This window comes from Thermobia domestica, chromosome 18 (genome assembly GCF_964235325.1).
Source record: "Thermobia domestica chromosome 18, izTheDome1.hap1.1, whole genome shotgun sequence".
NCBI lineage: Eukaryota > Metazoa > Arthropoda > Insecta > Zygentoma > Lepismatidae > Thermobia > Thermobia domestica.
Window position 1 is genome coordinate 102,017,470 of NC_137471.1, and position 19,886 is coordinate 102,037,355.

The following is a 19,886-nucleotide window of genomic DNA, read 5'->3' on the forward strand; positions in this document are numbered from 1 at the left end:
CGTGGAACCGTTGTTTTACAGATGGATTTTGCTGAAAATTTCACCTGTAAAGGGCAGAATGAAACCCAGTCAACTCACTGGGTTAACAAACAAGTGTCAGTCTTTAGGGCTATGTCGTGGTTTCTGGATGATAGTGAGCGATAGCAAATGAATTTTGCTTTTGTTTCGGATTCTTTGGAACACGAAAAATATGCAGTGAAAAATACTTCAAAAATCAACTTTGAAAATCTCTGACGTCACATCTAGCCAGTTTAAACAGAAGTTCATGTTGGCGGATACACGTAACAAGAATGGCTGAAACATTTGATGTCGTGAAATGGAACTTCTTTGCTACCTCCGATGGGAAAGGAATTGTAGACGGTATAGGAAAGAATGTAAAGGGGATTGCAAAAAGGGCGATGTTAAGTGGAAATTATTAGAATTGCAAATGATTTCTTGAAACAAGTTGAAAACAGGGTGAAGCATATCAATGTTTTTGAAGTGCCAGTAGGTGAAATTGAAGCTGAGAAAGATCTTGAGTTTTGAAAAGATGCGGTGGCCATTCCAAGACTGCATGGGAACCACTCGTTCAGGGCAATAGGATATTGCCAACGCCACAAGACACTTCAGCAACATTTGAGGAAGTATCGCTTCAAGAACATCTTTAGTACGCCGTGTTTTACGCTCAAAAGTTGTACATCGCCAGAGCTCTCCATTGCAGCAAAGATGACAGTGTTGTTATAATTAAATTCTTGGTACAAATAGGACAGAGTTTTCGTTGGTTTTTTAAAAAAAAGTAGCTCGGCAGTTTGTGTTTTATGGTCTATTACAATTAACTGGTACTGGCCCATTTAAAGTGGAGGAACTAGAAACTGTACAGAAAAAGTATAACCTGTTGAAAAGAGGATTGTAAGAATTAGTCAATATCGTCCTACAGTGTAAAGTGTTAAATGTAAAGCTTTTGTAGCCAGTTTTGTAAGCGTAATACTTGCTTACGCGCACATATTTTAAGTGCATATATGTGTCACTTTGTGCACGATACAATTGCTTATTACTCTCGTATTGTTAGTATTCTAGTTTCTAGTTTTTATTTCATAAGACTCAGTCCGGAACATGGCTTATAAATTTAATATCTCCAGTTATTATAAATTACGTTCATACAATAAAAGAATACAATACAATGTAATACTACACTTGTCTACTATAATTTGTGATATGGGACACTAGCTGATTATCAGTACTTTCAGAGAATTAAAATGATGAGTTTTTTCATATTGAAACCAAGGTTTCAAAACTGTCAGTCCGGAACAGTAACTTCAATAATTAATTTCTATTTGAGCACTGTCATTGTAGAAATTGTATCTAGTCAAAATGAAAGTCTTGAAATGCAAAGTTACAGCATCGTGGAGCTTTTATCTCAGCGAAGATATTAATTGGAAGTGCATTATGTGTTCTGAACTGTCAGTCCGAAACATCTGGAAATGTCCAAAATGGAATGTGATTCTTTTTGCAGCAGATTCCGAATATGTATATTCAAGAAAACAGTTATTGCGCTTTTAGTATTTTTGTTTTCCACATTTTTCCCCTTAAAATGACATGAAAAAATTAAAAACTACAAAAGTCCATAGTATATATTCCGAATTCGGATAAAAAAAATTATCACGCGTCACAAAATTAAAATACTTTCGGTCTGTTGTATAAGTTAAAATTTCAAGTTTATTAGAGCATTGAGGATTTACTTGTTATAATAGTGAATAATTTGACTGAATTAATGCTTCTCAGCCTTAAGAGAGATGAATGAGTGGTATCTTGTGTGTCAAGTTTATTTCCTCATTACATTTGGTTTGTCACGTTTGGGGTAAACTGTTTGAAGCTAAAGTGTGGACAGTTTCCATTTAAAAGGTTCTATCTCCAGCCAGGATAGTTAACTTCGTGCCGATTATGAAAGTTTAAAATAACGCTACTAAATTTGGAATATTTTGAATAACATTTATTTGTTTGCAAACATAATATGCAATAGAATCTGCGTGAAGTATGTTACGAATTAATACGATATATCAATTTAAAGATATGCAGATGAAAGATATATTAAAAGACTTTTACAAGCTCTATTACTGAAGAAGCTGTAAGTTTGTTTCAAACTGAACAGATTAACTAATTTTCTTGAGTAAGTTTTATAATTTCTTCCTATTTAACTCAGAACTCTGTGTGCTAATGTTGTGCAATAAATACTGTTGCTTCACTAACCAGTCATGTCATAATGAATATTCTCCCATATCAATTGATAATCGTAAGAGGTCGATATGGACATACAGTCGACGGATACTTAAATAAATGCTAGGCTTGAAAAGGAAGGAGAAGTATTGAAAGAATGCAATTTTTAGATCAATACACATTTCGGCTATATTCAAACCATCCTAGAGGTTGATGAACACAAATGTGAGAGGCGCCATCTTATATATGTTCTTGTTGAAGTACAACAAATAATATTTCCTTGATAATGTGAGGGATGAATTTTCGAAAGGAATTTGGTTTGGCGGAAAGGATTGTGGGCATTGCTCAATTGTATGGTTCAAAAAGGATGACTTCTCGCTTTATTAATAGGAAAATGTATTATATATGTTCAAAGTTTTTGAATTTGAAGTGTTAGTCAACGTCTAAATGCGAAAATTTCTCAGTATACTAGGCTGCAGTGGCGTAGGGAAGGGGGGCAGAGGCGCCCCCTTAAAGAGGTTCGACAATGTATTTTGGTACTTTGATGTTTGTATTTTTATATATTTTTTTGTTTGTAATTTTTCTATATGTAAGTATGTAATTTTTCTATAACAGCACTTCCCCCCTCCCCCTTCCCAGACACACATCCTGGCTACGCTACTGCTAGGCGGTAGGCTTATTGAAAGTGTTCGTACTTATTAAGTCTGAGTTCCACGTTTGAATGTGGTGGCCGGCTGTCCTGACAAGTGGCTTTTATCTGATTCACTGTTTCACAAGGGAACCGGAATAGTATATAAACCAATACCGATTTTCCCGTCCCTCTTCGTTATTATTGTTTTTATGATCCCAGTGTAAATTTACCTCATATAAACCTACCTTGAAATTTTTAAATAGTAAACAAATAAAGTAGTGTTAGAATTGGGGCCTCTAAATAGAAACTAATGGAAAAATCATAAACGTCGCGTAATTATACTAATATTAATATGCCACTGCACATAAAATTACTGGTCTAATTACGAGATTTTTAGGTGATCTGTTTGCCTGCAGGCGTATGTAATTGATATTCAGTCCGATATTTTAACTTTTTCGTGCGAACCAATTATGAGTATCTTGCGTAATTCTGTGATTTCCGAATTCTCACGACCTGTTTTAAAGTTCATATTAAGTACATGTGTTAATTGCTTACAAATAATTTGTATGGAAGCTGTATGTGCAGGTAAACGAGTAATAAATCAAGAGAGAATCTTTCGACTTGTTTTCATAAATTATATGTGCTAATACAAAAACGTAGTAATTTCAATTTAAGTAGATATAAAGTAATCTCAGCAGCCTCATATCTGGAATGGCATGGTCGGTTCGTTCGCTCGCAGATTTAAACCTTGCGGGAGTACAAAACTTAGGAGAAAAATCAGAATATTGATTTTACGTTAATAGTATACCCTGTCGTTCGTTACCTCGCTGTTACATAAGAGCGTAAAGGAAAATAACACTACTAAAAACGAATGAAGTTTTATAGTTGTATTTTTAAATTTTGTTGATTTTACACATATTACCGTAATCAATTTCATCAATTCAATAATTTTCGAGTAAATTCAGTTAGATTTATTATCATAAGAAATCGACCAAAGACTATGCACGTGCAAAACTGAACGTTTTGATTTTCAGTAATACACGGTTTCATTCTCAATATGCATTTACTAACAAGTCGGCTTGTTTTTAAAAAGTTTAAGGTTTCCTGGAGATTACACTAAGAGTTTTGTGTAGATTTAAGACAAATTTGTGTATTATTGTGTTTCTCATAAACGATGAAATGTGGTGGATCTATCTTTTGTTACTGTCATTGTCGTCTTAACATGTAACAGCAAAAGTTAAAAATGAAGGTATGGCTATGTAGTCTAAAACTTGCTAATATTAACAACTTAACCTAAAAAGAAGTACTTATCAAATAGTTGTCTCTCTATGTAAATAAAGTTATAAGGGAAATGCAGTTGGAAGATATTATCGCCAGAAACGTAGAGACAATTAACTGAGGCTTCTGTGTCATTCCAGACGGTCTCAGCCTGAGAGAGAGAATGCCATGGGGAGCAGCCTCTGAACCAGAACTACAAGAAGTTAGTAATGATAGCTGGCAGCTTAATGTGTCTTGCGATACAATACTCAGAGATAAAGTAAGATACATAAGAAACGAAGCTGAATTTCAAAATTCTTTTACTTGTGGTCGATGTGGCAAAGTGTACAGGTGGAAAGATTCATTACGAAGGCATGAGCGATATGAATGTGGTCAGGAAGGGCGATTTCAGTGTCCTTATTGTCCTCTGAAAAGCAAACAAAAGTACAATTTAAGCCTTCACATCGCACGAACACACAAATTACCTTTATAATTGTTTAACTATTTGATTTGAATGGACAGTTTATTGATAACCTTATATATGGATACTACCATATTTTAGTATTCTCTACTCTTTCATTCGTACATTGAAAGTAGTAATGTATAATTGCAGTAATTGAAAGTGAGAATACGTTGTAAATACGGTATTATCTAGTGTGCATGCAACTCATTTATTTATTGTGTAGTTCATTTTGACTTGAAACCAAGTGTAAATTCTTCATATGGAAAATTCGAAATTTTGTAATTTTTTTTTTTTTTGTCTAAATAAAATTGTAACAAGCCTAAGGTGGAAATAGTCACTAATAATATTGTTTTATCACTAATAATAATGGTAATAATATAATCAAGCCTCTTTATGTAATTTATGTAATAAACTTAAATATTAACCTTTTGTTACGTTACAAAACTTTTTGTTGGTCAAATTTAGTAAGTTCGTATAATTTATTATACATTGCAGAGCAGACCTGTTTAATTTTGAAGCAAGAATTATCCAGTTTATGGTTGTACATCAATGCAATATTCTTTTCTCCCTGTAGCATATAGTATATCTTTTATGACTACGCTAATGACACTTTCTTGTCTCAAGCATTGATAAAATCACTATATACAGACTATTATCAATTTAATGGAAACACCTGTGATTCTAATTGAAATGGGAACATAGCCTGGAATGAAAACAAATGGATGTCTGGATTGACAGCGGTCAGACTACGACACCAGCACCGAGCTCTTGATGTGTTAGAGCATATTTCGTACTACGCAAGGACCAGAAAAATGAGAGGGTGCAGTGAACTGATCAGACAGTGATATTGTAAAATGCGCGACTTCTCTGATGTCCAGAGAGTACATATTTTTGACGCTCGATTATGTGGTGGGAGCATGACGAAAGTGGCAGGAGTGTTGAACATGTCGATGTCCAACAGGGCGAGGGACTGTCGAAGGTGATGACGACGTACTCACGGCACAACCACATCGGTGAACAATGGTCGGATGTAAATTCTCAGTGGCAGGTCCTGCCGAACATTAAAGTGAATTGTCACTTAAACCTTCGTGCGACTGCGGTTCAAACAGTAATTTCTACAGCCTATGTCAACAATCACAGCCCGGCGCGAGTTACATGACATGTACACACGTGGTCGGGTTACGCAGGTGAAATTTCTGACGAATGACTTTAACGCTTTAGCACGACGCCAATGGCGCTGGCATACAGCATGGACCACTAATAACTGGAAATGTATAATACGATCGTTTGTTTTAAACTACAAGCCGTCGTCCCTCCCCCCCCCCCCAAAAAAAAGTGTATGATCTACACTGTCTGCCTAATCGTAAAGCATGATCTCGTTTCTATGATACTACAGGCCGCAGTATTCTGGTTTTCAGTAGATCGTGTGCTGACGCGTACCGATCGCGTCACTCCCCGAGATTGTAGCCATTTGAGAGAACCATGTGCATCCTATGGTCCAGATGTTTCTTGGCAATGGAGGCATATTCCAAGATGATAATGCACCCATTCACACAGCTGGAGCTATTGCAGCATGGTTTAAGGAACATCGGTGGCTCAGTGGTAGAGCGTTCACCTCCGGTGCTTGGGATCTTGGGTTCGATCCCAGCTCGCGCCGTGTGGACTTTGTGGTGGACAAACACCGTGCTCGTGGGTTTTCTCGGGGTTCTCCCGTTTCCTCCCACTTTCAAGATTCCACCATTTCACTCATCTCTCATCATCACCGTCTCCTTTAGCCTAACCGGCATAACCGTGGGACGTAAAAACTTGCAGATTTCATTTCATTTCTATTCCACGTCTCATCAGAGTTGTTTTGAAGGCAGGTAGATGGTGGTCCAGCACTATATCAATCTGGTAAGTTTTACTTTGGGTGTTTTTCCATTAGTCTGGTCAATATGTGCAGGTTGGTTTATATGGTTTAAATATACGTTCCTTCACGATGTGGTTTGAGGAAATCAATGGCAGTCATACATTAGAATTACCAAAATGTTCATCTTATGAATTCAGTTACACTTCCCTTTGTCATTTCTTTAGTTCTAAAGCTCTTACTTTCTGGTGTACATGTAAGATTCGTAGTTTTTCTTTTTATTCTTTCATCCTAGCCTTTTTTTTTTTTTTTTTTAACACTTTCCCAAAATGATTTATTGTACTCTTAAAAGTTCTTGTAAATTGATGAGCATTTCAAGTAGTTTCTTTTCCTTTTTCAATAAAGAATTCACGGAACCTTAAGTAGAGCAGAGCAATACCGTCATTTCTGCACCTTTTGGACCTTAAACCAGAGCCCCTATTTTTCCCTCCCTTTCTTTGTCACTTTTGTCATCAATATTGACTTATTATATGGTGCGAGCCAGATGCCTAAAGTGGTAATGGCCTGACTTGGTCTCATTTTTGGCGCCCGGGCACCCAGGTCAATGACCTAGGGGTACTTAGGACCACCGCTTGGCAGGGGTACCTAGGACCACCCCCTTAAATTTTGGAAATTACCAAATCTATAAATTTGGTATGGTAGCCTAGGATCATGGTATGTATCACTATTAGTATTGAGAGTCTATCTAGTTCCCTTTCATGGGTAAAAAATTGCCGAAAAGTCAAATTTCGGGGTTTTTTGACCTAATTTATTCCCTTTGTTGAGGACCTTATATGGTTATATGGGAGTATACACGGGTCCATTCCGTATCATAAGACAAGGGTATATTGATGCACCCCTTTAAATTTTTGGGAGGGGTACCTTGGCCCACCCCTTCAATTTTGGAAATTCTCCAATTTAAGCATTGGGTATTATAGTACAGGACCTCAATATGTATCATGATAAATTTGGATGGTCCACCTCGTTCCCTTTCAGGGTAAAAAAATTGTCGAAAATTAGTACGACCACGTGTTTGGTTTTGACCTAAGTTATCCCCTTTTATGGTTTCAGGGCTTGCATCAGCTGTAGACGATACGCTTCATGACAATTTTTTTCTGGGACACTTGCGACATGCTGAAGCCGAAACTGACCTCCATTGCCCTGCATCACGTCAGGTTTTCAGGCAAATGAATAATTCCCTTAAAAATTCGTCAATTTTTTTCGGGTTTTGTGTAAGTTTTTATTTAGGGACATATTGCCCCGCCCCTGATTATCGTAGAGGAATGAGTCATACCTGTTTTTAATCGTCCAAGACCACACCTTTTAGAAAATGTACGAATACTGTGTCAGATGTACCGATGGAAAATTATGGACTGAAAACTGAGGAAAAGTGTCCTTTTGTTATTTTTTAAAAATATTTTTGTGGGTTAGCAATCCTGCGTTGTAAAAATATAATTTATATTCGAAAAATAACTTTTAAATACTGGTAACAATCTGCAAATTTGGTTAGGATCGGATAAAACTAAAGTAAGAGAAAGTATTATATTTTGTACCTATTTCCTCCTAAAATTTTCCCCAGTTCATCCTATTAATTTAGAATTTTTTTATACCCTCCGTAATTGCAGCAGAGAATGAAATTCTATATTAACTTATTCCTCTAACATCATGATTTCATACAATATTGCAATCATTCTGGTACCCAATACCAGGAGGGAAATCAGGTACCGAGAAAATACAAAAAAAAAAAAAAAAAACTTTGTTCGAAAAGAATATTTATTTATTTTTTGTTGGCAACTCTGCGCTGTACTTGCATGTGAACAAAATGGGATACGGACAAAATCTCGCGGCCGAAACATCGCCGCCCAAAATCTCGCCGGCCAAAACCTCGCGGGACAAAATCTCGCCGGGCCAAAACCTCGCAGCCCAAAACCTCGCGAGACATAATCTCGCCGGGCCAAAACTTCGCCGTCCAAATCCTCGCGTGGCCAAAACCTCGCGGGACAAAATCTCGCCGGGCCAAAACCTCGCCGCCCAAAATCTCGCCGGGCCAAAACCTCGCCACCCAAAACATCGCGTGGCCAAAACCTCGCCGCGAATGAAACTTTTCTTTAAAATTTACCCAACGAGTTTCTTAATATGCAATTCCACATTACAAATAATAATAATAATAATAATATAATAATAAGAAGAAGGAGAAGATACAAAACATCGTGTGCGCGGGCTTTCTCGGATTATTCCAGTTTCCTCCCATTTTCTTTATACGATCATTTCCTTCATCCTGGTCATCTACGTCTCCTTTAAATTACAGGACATAATCAAGGGACGTCGTAAAAACTGATATATTATTCATACTTTCATAAATATTATTAAATTTTTGTTAAAAATTTAAGTTTTTGGATGTCCCAAGTTCACTAAACTAACCCCGTTAATTGTCATTACTTTCCTTATGCAGACTTTCTTTCCCTATAATCAGTTTAAAAACATCCTGTCGCCCTACCTTCACATTGAAAACCTCTAATACAGAAATATAATTTTCATATGGTATCGCGGGACTTGGTCAAATACCCGTGATACTTCTTCTGAAACAGCGTCTTTTATACCGTCATCCTTATCATCTGTTGGAACATTTACATTTTGGTCAGGCGAGATTTAGGGTATGGCGATATTTTGGGGCGCGAGGTTTTGGAAGACGAGGTTTTGGCCCGCGAGGTTTTGGCCAGGCGAGGTTTCGGCCCGGCGAGATTTTGGGCCGCGAGGTTTTGGGAGGCGAGGTTTTGGTCCGCGAGGTTTTGTACCCAAACCGAACAAAATATTACCCAAACCATTATATGCATAATAAAATATTATACCCAAAATCATTCCAATACCGATCATAGCGAAAAAATTATATTAATAACTACAAGACATTTATGAAATTGGAATAAAGCTTACCTGTCATTGATGCTTATGGGAGCGCTTGGTTTTGCCTTGTATACTTCTTCTGGTACATTTCTGTTTTTAGGATGTTACTGGAATGTCCTTGACAATCATCCAACAAAAGCCCACCCACCATGTTAACACTCCATTTGCCTTGATATCTTTCGATTACTCTTAAATTCTGATGGAACCGCTCCCCTTGTTCTGTGCTTACCAAGTTTCCGGGGAAATAAGAAATGGATCTTTGAGCTTATGGAACAATTAAGAGCTCTGAGTGCTGCCAACGTACGTTGTATTTTAGACAATTTCCCTGTAACTTGGCACGTTCAGATTGCCCAAGAACTTTTCCACTTCTACGAAAGCAATTCAATTTTTTCTTTTTTCTTTTTTTCTTTTTTTTTTTTTTTTTTTTTTTTTTTATCCGTGTCATTCATACTTTCAAGGAAATGAGGGTCGGCGATGAGTTTCCTTGTATCAGGTCCAACCAAAATGCTTTCCTTCAGTTTTCCATCTCATAAACCTGGAAACTTGGAGTACAGATACTTGAAACATTCACCATCTCTATGGAGAACTTTGATGAATTACTTTACAAGACCTAATTTGATGTGAAGCGGTGGTAGCAGAACTTTGTTAGCAGGAATTAGGCCCTCCTCACAACATTTGCCACTCCAGGTTAAAGAGCGTCTCTTTGTGGCGACTGTTTGTCGGTACAATGACTTCCTATGTAACGACTGTCCCATAAGCAAAGGCAACATGAATATTTAGTATAACCCGCTTGTTGTCCCAATAACATAGAGAGCACTTTCAAGTGACCACATACCAACCACCGTGTTCTTCATACTTTATTTTCTCCAGTACTAATTGCAAGACTCTCATACGTTTCTTTCAGGTGAGTGTAGTGGCCAATTGGAAGAGATACAAATGTATTGTACGCTAGCTTTCTTGAGATCCTCTATCCAGCTCGCCCAACACGTGACAAGCGCACTACGCTTGCGGGAGTACACAGGCACCTTCTTTCAGCAGTAGTACTAGCTCAGGGATTATAACACCACGTTCCTTCGGGGGAGGAATGAAAATAGTACTGACAAAATACTGATAACAGTTGCTAAGCACGGTCGGAGATATTCACCGAGGAAAATTTCGTAGCTTCATGAGAGATAGTAATCATGTCAGGCGTTGAAACAATCACTAGTTCAATCAACTACGAAAATATAAACTAGAGAACCTAATATCACAATTGTACCTGAACCATTGCTCACTTCTTTCCAAAGGCGTGTGTTCCACATTGGATTGAACCTGATATCACGTGTACTGCAGCTATGTTCAGCATTCTGCTATAAAAAGAGAACTTGATTGTTTAAATAAAGCTGTAGTAGGTTTTAAATTGTGTTAGCTTTGTATAAGGGAGAAATCTATTGCATATTTCAACGTCCATTTTCTAAATATGTGTGTGTGTGTGTGTGTCTTTATGATACACCCTTTTTGAAAAGCACGTAATTATAGTCCATATTTGTTATCAATTGATTATTTTCGTTTTCATATAATACTGCGCTCAGTTGGTACGGATATCTTACTATTCGAAAAATGATGTGTGTGTTCGCTTTCATTTTTATATGCAAAACGAGACATAACTGAACACACAAACCAATGTGACGTGAGGGAGCCGCGGTGGCTCAGTGGTAGAGCGTTCACCTCTGGTGCTTGGGGTCCCGGGTTCGATTCCAGCCCCTGCCAAGTGAACTTTGTGGTGGACAAACACCGCGTGCGTGGGTTTTCTCGGGGTTCTCCCGTTTCCTCCCACTTTCTTCATTCCACCATTTCATTCATTTCTCATAATCACCGTCTCCTTTAGCCTAACCGGCATAACCGTGGGACGTAAAACTCAAAGATTTCATTTCATTTTTTTCCAATGTGACGTGAATAGCATACTCAAGTCGCGATCACTAATATTTTCCACGAGACGAGATAATAGGTTGTCTCGTCTCGATTTTCGGAAAGCTTTTCTCGTCTCGCTTTGGAAATTTGCTAGTCTCGTTTCGTAAATTTATGTATAAAAATCAATGCTTTCATTTTTTTCTTAATTTTATCTAGAAGTTATAACAAGACTTCCGCGTCCACGAAGAGTGTGTTATAATACATTTGCTGCACTAGTTTCTCCCACAAATCCCGAGAAGCTTCTTGTCTTCTTAAAAACGAGACCAGAATTATATCGTGTTTCTCATCGTCTCTATTTTTAAAATGTACTTCTCATCTTGAAGACAAGATAATAGAGAAATTTCTCGCCTCGTGAGCAACGCTAGTTAAAACTAACCTTATTATTGTCATCATCCTGTTTTAGAACTGAAGAAAGCCTGAACAGCGATTCAAAAAAGGTTTTTCCTGTTTAAAACAATTATAAGGTAGAAAAAAAGCAGTTTCATATTTTAGAAAAAAGGTCCTGGTGTTCTATGAAAACTTAAGACTCTTTCTGAAAGAATGTCCTGCATTCGATAATGTTTATTTGGTAATTCTAGGCTAACGGGAACTCATGCTTGCTGATTACTATTCAATATACACTTTGTAGTGACAAGCATTTCGTTTGGAACAATGTTCTGAAACGGTACTTCCAATTGCAGGCCTTTGTTTGACCGTTGTCATTGGTAAGGAACAAATTGATTTTGCTAATTTTTCGTTAATTGTTCGTCGAATGCTGAAACTGAAGCACAAATAAAGGAGAAACAAACAGGGTCAGTGGAATTTACTTAAAAGTATTATTTCCTCCCTCACATCAGAGAAGCATATGTGAGGTGTGTGCCTCCTTCAGGAAAAAGCATCTGGGACCAAAAATCCTACGTAATACAAAACACCTATTTTGTAATAGAAACAAAAACAGAATGTGAACAATGCTGTATGATAGTAGTTGATGTAATCGTGGCACTAAATGTAGATGTTGAAATAGGCCTGTCACGCAACATCAGTTGTAACTTTCTTAACGTATGAATTGGCAACATTACTAGCACTCGAGGAGGGAACGGAAGCTGTCTGCTGGGCCGGTTCTCAAGAATTCTTCTGGATAATAAAAATATTCCGCAGAAAAAGTTCAGTATGTATAGAATAAGAAATAAAAATAATGGAGTACATAGTTTTGAGTTACGCTGCATTCTATGTATATATGTAGCCAGTGTATGTAATTATAATGTGATTAATACTTAATGCGGTTTATTTAAATCACATATGTTTGAAAGTTAATAAATGAAAAGTTTCTCAACAAAAATACTTTTTTCTTTGTTACAATTAGTATAAAGCAATGTGCAATAATGTGCCCTTTATTGCCTTTCATATGTTTTGATTTTATTATTTTTGTTTTCTAGCACTATCTGTTAATATGGAAACTATTAGAGTATATGAAACTTCGAAGAAGAAACCTTGTGCTTGTCACCGTGGATATCAATATCGAGTCAGTCGATACTGCAAGAACGGAAATATACTTTGGGTTTGCTTGAAGCAGAAAATTTTCAAGTGTCGAGGAAGGCTTCTAACCAACTCCACAAATCAGATTCTCCGCAAGACAGAACATACTTGTCTGCCTCCTAATGAAGCTGCAGAGGAAGTAAGAGAGAAGATATGCATAATTAAGAAGCGTGCGAGAGAGGAAGATCAGCCAATAAGTCAGATATATAGGGAAGAATTTGGACCATTATTTAATAAAGGATATAATGCGGTAACGGATATTCCTTCTCTTCGTTCCATTCAAAGGTCATTGCATCGTATACGAAAAAAGAATATAGATGTACATCAATAACGAATGACCGAATACACTGTTTCTAGCTGCTAATACCATCCTAGGTCCATAAAAGTCGGGCAGACATATTTAGAACAATGTCGAAAATGTGAAACTGTATACATACATTGGTTCATTGGATTGGAGTTTAGCGACCCTTTCATGAGCGAGGTTATATGCGCCGACGTGAACGTACAGCTTAAAGTGTTATCAGAACCACATGAGCTTCTGCCTGAATATGTATATTGTCTACATTGTATGCATACGATATTAGTAAAATATGCTTGGAACACGTTTATTTTCTACTCGTACAGTGATATTTAATTTTCTTAATTTGCAAAATTAGCGAGTGAAGCATATTGTGTGTCAATTGTTGATATTAAGGAATTCTATGCTAGTATTTCTTAATATAAACATGTTCGTCTGTAGGTAATCCGATGGAATTTTATTATAGGATAAAATTACCAACAGTGAAAAAATAGGGAGTAGTGTAAAGTTTATTTATGGTAGCCAGTGTATTAATAGTGCGTTGCGAACAGTAATGTGCGTCTACGGGTACAAATTGATAGTCTACGTTTACACGTAAACAACACATGAACAATGTAAACAACGTATATTAGGCGTGCTATACACTATGAGATCAATCCTACGAAATATCTTAGGAAAAATCTTACGACATATCGACAAATCTACCGTTTAGTGCCATACACGTGAAGAGTTTTCCTTTCTGACCGAATGACGTTTATCTGTGAAATAGTTCTAAGAATTACTATGCTAATTACACTGCACATCTGACATATTAATACCAGGCGCTATATTGTTAAATTGAATACCTCTAAAATAAATAAATAAATAAAGCATGAAAGTCAGAAGGGTGCTGGTATACTTTTGGCGCACCACATTTTAGAAGATTTACAGGTACAATTCAATACTTTCCATGAAAAGACATATTTATAAGAAACAAATTTCTGCAAGCAACAGAATTAAATAGAAAGTGATACACCAGAATTTTATGTTTACAACTGTAGGGTTACTAGTGTGAAATCATTATAAATGTTTTAACGAGGGATAAAATAGGTGAGGGACAATGTTTAGCAGAAAGGATCCAGCTAATTTTTCTAAGTGCTATAATTTCGGTAGTTTCTATCCACATTAGTTTAGTTTAGATTGGTTCAGGTTAGTTACGGTTAGGTTAGGGTATGTTAGGTTATATTAGTATATGGGTCCAGCATAATTTTCAAAAAGTGATACGAGTTTCGCTTCCTTCGGGGAACTGTATCGCCGGACCAATTTTAGGAAATTTACTTGGTCAATTGGAGAATTTATTTAAGTTCATGAGGAAGAGTGAGTGAAGGTCAGGTAAGGAAAAAGTTCAGAAAGTGATTGTATTTGCTGGTTGTTTTTTATGTTGTAAGCGGCACTGTATGTGGAGGTAGATGGACTATTTCGCAGAGAGGTACACCTGTTTTAGTATACGAATCCATAGATGGTAAAATATACACATAAATTTGGGCAAGTCTTTAATTTACCAATTTCATTTCAAAACAGAAACCAACCAACCCCTGCGGGGTTTCTAATCCGTTCCTAGTACTAGTACTTCTACCCCTACTCCTACTGCTACTCCTGCTCCTACTCCTACTTATACTATGATTCCGTATAGTAAAACTACACACCTAATATCATAATCTAACGTAACTTAATGGAATCCAACCACATATAACCGAATGCATATTTTGGTCTATTTTTTCGAATTTCAAATTGGTCCGGCGATACAGCAGTAATGCCCTTACTTCTATTAATATTAGGTTAGTTTAAGTTAGTTAATTTCATTTGGTTAGGTTGTGTTAGGTATAAGTACTTGCATCTTCCATTTCTCCTGTAAATTTTATATGTTTTGCCTACTTCTGGACCCCTTCTGCGAAGCATTTACCTAAGTGAGTGCATATGAAAGATGACCGGTGATACTATTTTCCACTACCAGTGTATTTCTGTACAGCTTACAGAAGCTATAATTTATGTATACTAGTGGAGCGCTACTACCACGATGCCATGACAAGTGCTACTCAAACTCGTATCATTGCCAAAAAACACTCGTTTTCACTACTTTCGCTGACGCACCTGCTTCCGTCTCCCGCACCCTGCACTGACTCGGTGAGACAGCATTCGTGCTTTCTAGAGGCCACATAGCACAACTTGGTTTGCGTTTTTTTTCCTGTAGCTTTTATACTATACATCCGGATCCCGTATTTGTACGCAAATCGACCCCGTATTTGTACGCAAATCGTAAAATAATTGTAATTTGTCAACAATTGCTTTTGATGGTCCCCTTGAATTTTATCTATGCCATGTGAGATATTTTCATGTCGGTCAACGCAAATCATTTAGGAAACAGTAACAAATTATAATTTTTCAAAAATTATTTCGAGTGGTGCACCTAAAGTAAACCTGCACGATCAGAAGATACCTCATTAGTTGTATTTTCATTTGTTTTGTTTTCACTTTCTCTCACCTGATGTCGTTTAAAGCGAAATCTTACAAATTTTCTTCCCGAAATAGATCGTGCTCTAAACAAGAGAAATCTCGTAGGATCGTTCAGAACACAGGAAATGACATGCAATCTGATGCCATACACGTTGAGATTTTGACTCTAGGACAAATCGTAAGCGATTTCCTAGGATCTATCCTATAGTGTATAGCAGGCCTTACGGAGTTATTTCTTACCAATCTTCGCAAAACTCTCCGTACAGCAAACCAACGCGAAAAGTTATTACAATTGCTATTCCAATTGTTAATAACTAACTCAAAATTTGCGTTGTGCTGATGCAAACTATTACGGAATGGCCTATGTAATCTACGTAATAAATGTGATATGCCATGCCACTTCATTTTTTTTTTCGGTCAATAATATACAAGTCCTATTATTTCGGAAACAGCGGGGTACGAAATCGGGCTGATGACGGGGAATTCTCCTTACTTAATACTTTTGGAAGATAATTTCCCCGTCACTAAAAACTTACTAGAGCAGAGAATAAAATTGTGCCATTGTCAGAAGTTTGCAAATTACAGTAATTTATATATAGGGCTAATTACCATATATTTCACATATAGTTTTAATTTATGGGTAAACTAGTGGTTAACGATAGTCTAAATCTTATATAGTTTTAATAGTTATGGATGGTTAAATATATGAACTCTCCATGTCGAAACATTCCTGTGGAAACTTTTTTTTCTTTCCTCATGCCCTCATACGGCTTGGACTTTTATGATTTTGCACCCTGTGAAAACAGTTATAATGATAGAAATTGAGATCGGAAGTTCTTTCGCTTTAAAAGTGAAGTGAAAGAGATTAGTTGTAATGAGTTAATATGTATATGACACAAAATAAATAGGGTAATATAAAAATAATGTAGTTGTTTATAGTATTAGATGAATCAAAAGTATGTACCCTGTAATATGGTAGTGTAGATAGTGTTACTTGTTATTTTCCAACATAAATATTAGAAACAGTTATCAGTCTGTAGAAACCTGTTATGTGATTGTTAATACTTATAAAAAGTATTATTGTTAATGTGTGATACTTGACTCACTGGTACTTCTGGAAAGTATTGTTAATGTGTTAATATATGTTGTTTTATATGTACATCAAATATATCTATTGTAGCACTTCCTATTTGAACAATATTATACTTAGTCGTACCATAAATACTGACACAACATTGGAAATGAATTATTTATGAAAGTGTTAAAGATACTTTAATATCCTTAATGTATGGGTTACTTACAAGTCTAATGAACACGTAGCACCAATTAATTTTCAAATTGGTCGCCTTTGGCCTTCACACAGTCCTTAACTCTCTGCGTCCACTCATCTATAGAATTACGCACTGTCTCTCTAGGGAAACCCGCCACTGTCTTCACCAGGGAAAGTTTCACACTGTCAATATTGGCATGCCTCTTCTTACAAACCATGCCCTCAAGCACTAACCACAACTTGTAATACAACGGGTTGACGTCAGGGCTGATAGCAGGCCAATCATCTGGAGCAATGAGGTCCGGGACATTTCTCCTCAGCTACTCCTGGATGGAGTGTACATTGAGGGCTGGTGCGGAATCCTGTTGGAAGGTCGTGTTTTTGGTTCCTGAACAAAGTATCACTCAAAGGCTTCACAACAGTTCAAAACAGTATTTTCGTACACACTGGCTGCCATTTTCATCCCCTTTTCACAAAAATAGAGCTTGGTGGCACCGTCATACGCCACTCCCCACCAAACCTTAACTGAGGCCGAAACATGACCCCTATAGATCTGCTGGGTTTTTCTCCCGAACTTTCTGGTAAATTCAAGCATACACTTGGTCATTTTGTCGATTGAAAGCTTCCTCAATATTGAATATCTTTTCATCTGTGAAGACTTCTGTGTCCATTGTTTGCGTAATGCTTCAATAAACGTTTTGGTTTTATCACCCTCTGCTCCTTTTGACGTGCATTGGGGAAGTGGACTGTACTTAGCCGGTAAGCCTTCAACCCCAAGTCACTTCTTAACACAGGAAACATTGACATTTTTGAAAAAGCACTGACTGCTTTCGTACAGGATTTCTCTGAATACCGCCATTGGTTGCACTAATTTTTTGGTTCTTACGCTGCGTGGGTGGCCTTGCCTTGGGCGATAGTCAACTATCCCAGTCTTCGTGAATCGCTTGATGGGCCGATACACTAAAGATTTGCTAATATTCAACTTTTTAAGTGCTGTCTATATCACGGGGGCTGATTGGCCAATTTATGAAGAACTATTCCTGCCACACGATTTTTGTAATCGCTTCACTCAATAGTTATACTTTAACGAACACACTTTCTCTATGCCAGATCAACTCACAATGACCCACTCCACTCTCGTCCACAGGCGGGTTGACTGCCACCTTAAAAACTGGATGTACACCCTGCCTCAAAACTTGTCAGTATTTATGATATGACTAGGCTTAAAGTCCCCATCCTTCCAATAGACGACATACCCAATACCTTCATTCGCTGTGATACTGTGTGAAATGTTTGTAACCGCGAGCGCGTTTGGTAAAAGTGCAACATATTGTTCATTCGATGATACCTTGGCATATTCCTGTATTCTTCTATAGGAAATAACGCACGAATTTGGATTGAATGGACTCTAGATGATGTACATATTTTTGTGCAGTACGGTAATAAATTATTGATGTCTATTCTAGATTGGGACGTCCATATACACTATACAGAATTTTAAAATTATTGATGTTCTTAAATTCATCTTTCAATCTCATTACAAACCCAAGATTTGTGTAAGCCTCATTTACAATTCGATTTAGATTATTCAATGAGATATTTGCTCTTAATGACACCAAGATAAGTTATATGGTCCACTCTTTGCACTTTCGTGTCATTTATATGATGTTCAAATTCAAAATATGTTTTGCTTTCTATATAAGACATTACACTACGCTTCTTAGTATTTACATAATGTGTTTATTTCACTTCAGGTAGAAAGTGCAGTAATGCCATTTTGCAAACCGATGTAGCTCCTCTGTGAAGACATAAACGGTAAAATATTTAATCATCTGCATACAAACAAACTAACTCTATGGCTTATGGAACCCGGAGGTTCAATGCCGCGTTCACAAAGCTCTCCACTGACTTCTATCCTTAACTAATTGGATCCAGTTTCTACGTTGTATTCCTATCTCTCCAAGATCCATCTTAATATTGTCCTTCCATCTGCGCTTAGGTCTTCCTAATGGTCGTTTTCCAATGGTCTTCCAGTCAAGCCTTTGAAAGCATTTCTACTTTGTTCCATTCTAGCTACATGACCTGCCTCCTAAGCCTTCTAGACTTGACGACCCTAACAATGTTGGGTAATCCGTATAAATTATGAAGTTCCTCGTTATGAAGTTTCCGCCATTCCCCATTCCTGTTCCTCTTGGGTCCGAGTATTCGTCTCAGGATCTTGTTCTCAAATACTTTCAGTCTATGTTCTTTCCTCAGAGTAAGCGACCATGTTTCGCAAGCATACAGAACAACAGGCATGATTATCGTTTTATATATTTTAAGCTTCAAATTCTTCGACAGAATTCGCGACGACAAGAGATTTTGAACCGAATAGTAACAAGAATTCCCTGCTTTTAGTCGACATTTAATTTCTTCGTGATTATGATTTTCGTCTGTTAATATTGATCCTAAATATTTGAATGTATCCACTTTATCAAAAGTATTATTTAATATTTTAACGCATTCGCAATTTGCCGTATTACGGCCCACACGCACTTCCATGTATTTAGTTTTCTCTGCATTTACTTCTAAACCCATGTTTCTGCAATTGTTTAATAAGATCTCTGCATTTCTTTCTATTGTTCTCCTATCATCCCCTATTAAATGTACATCATCAGCGCATGCCATAATCTGGTGAATACCGTTCAACTCTAGGCCCGGGTTGCTATCTCTTGATTTTCCTTATGGCGTATTCCAACATAAAGTTAAATAACAATGGCGATAACGCATTTGCTTGTTTCAGGCCATTTTCGGCGTGAAAGCTCGTGGACAAAAATTTTCACACCTGGACTTTACTTTGGGATTCATTTAAACATAACTTAATTAATCTAATTAGCTTTCTCGGTATTCCAAGTTCTGTAAGAACGTTGTATAATGTTTCTCTCCTAACCGAGTCGTACCCCTCTCTAAAATCAATTAATAATTGATGTACGGGGGTATTGTATTCCCACTTTTTTTTTTTTTCGAGTATCTGGCGAATGGTAAATATTT

General features: G+C 37.0%; 1 protein-coding gene across 27 annotated transcripts in view; it reads left to right on the forward strand.

Moving 5' to 3' along the window:
* LOC145674949 (uncharacterized) overlaps window positions 1-19,886 on the forward strand; it is a 768,948-nt gene that overhangs the window by 279,162 nt on the left and 469,900 nt on the right. For 3 of the 27 annotated variants that reach the window (XM_081745219.1, XM_081745226.1, XM_081745227.1), the window contains exon 5: window positions 12,696-13,045. The exons of 23 other annotated variants lie outside the window; for them this stretch is intronic. In XM_081745219.1, the coding sequence (XP_081601345.1) occupies window positions 12,696-13,045 (350 nt within the window). Of the gene's footprint in view, window positions 1-4,242; window positions 6,704-12,695; window positions 13,046-19,886 lie in introns of those variants that run through there. One more of the 27 variants, XM_081745235.1, reaches the window with a different exon arrangement.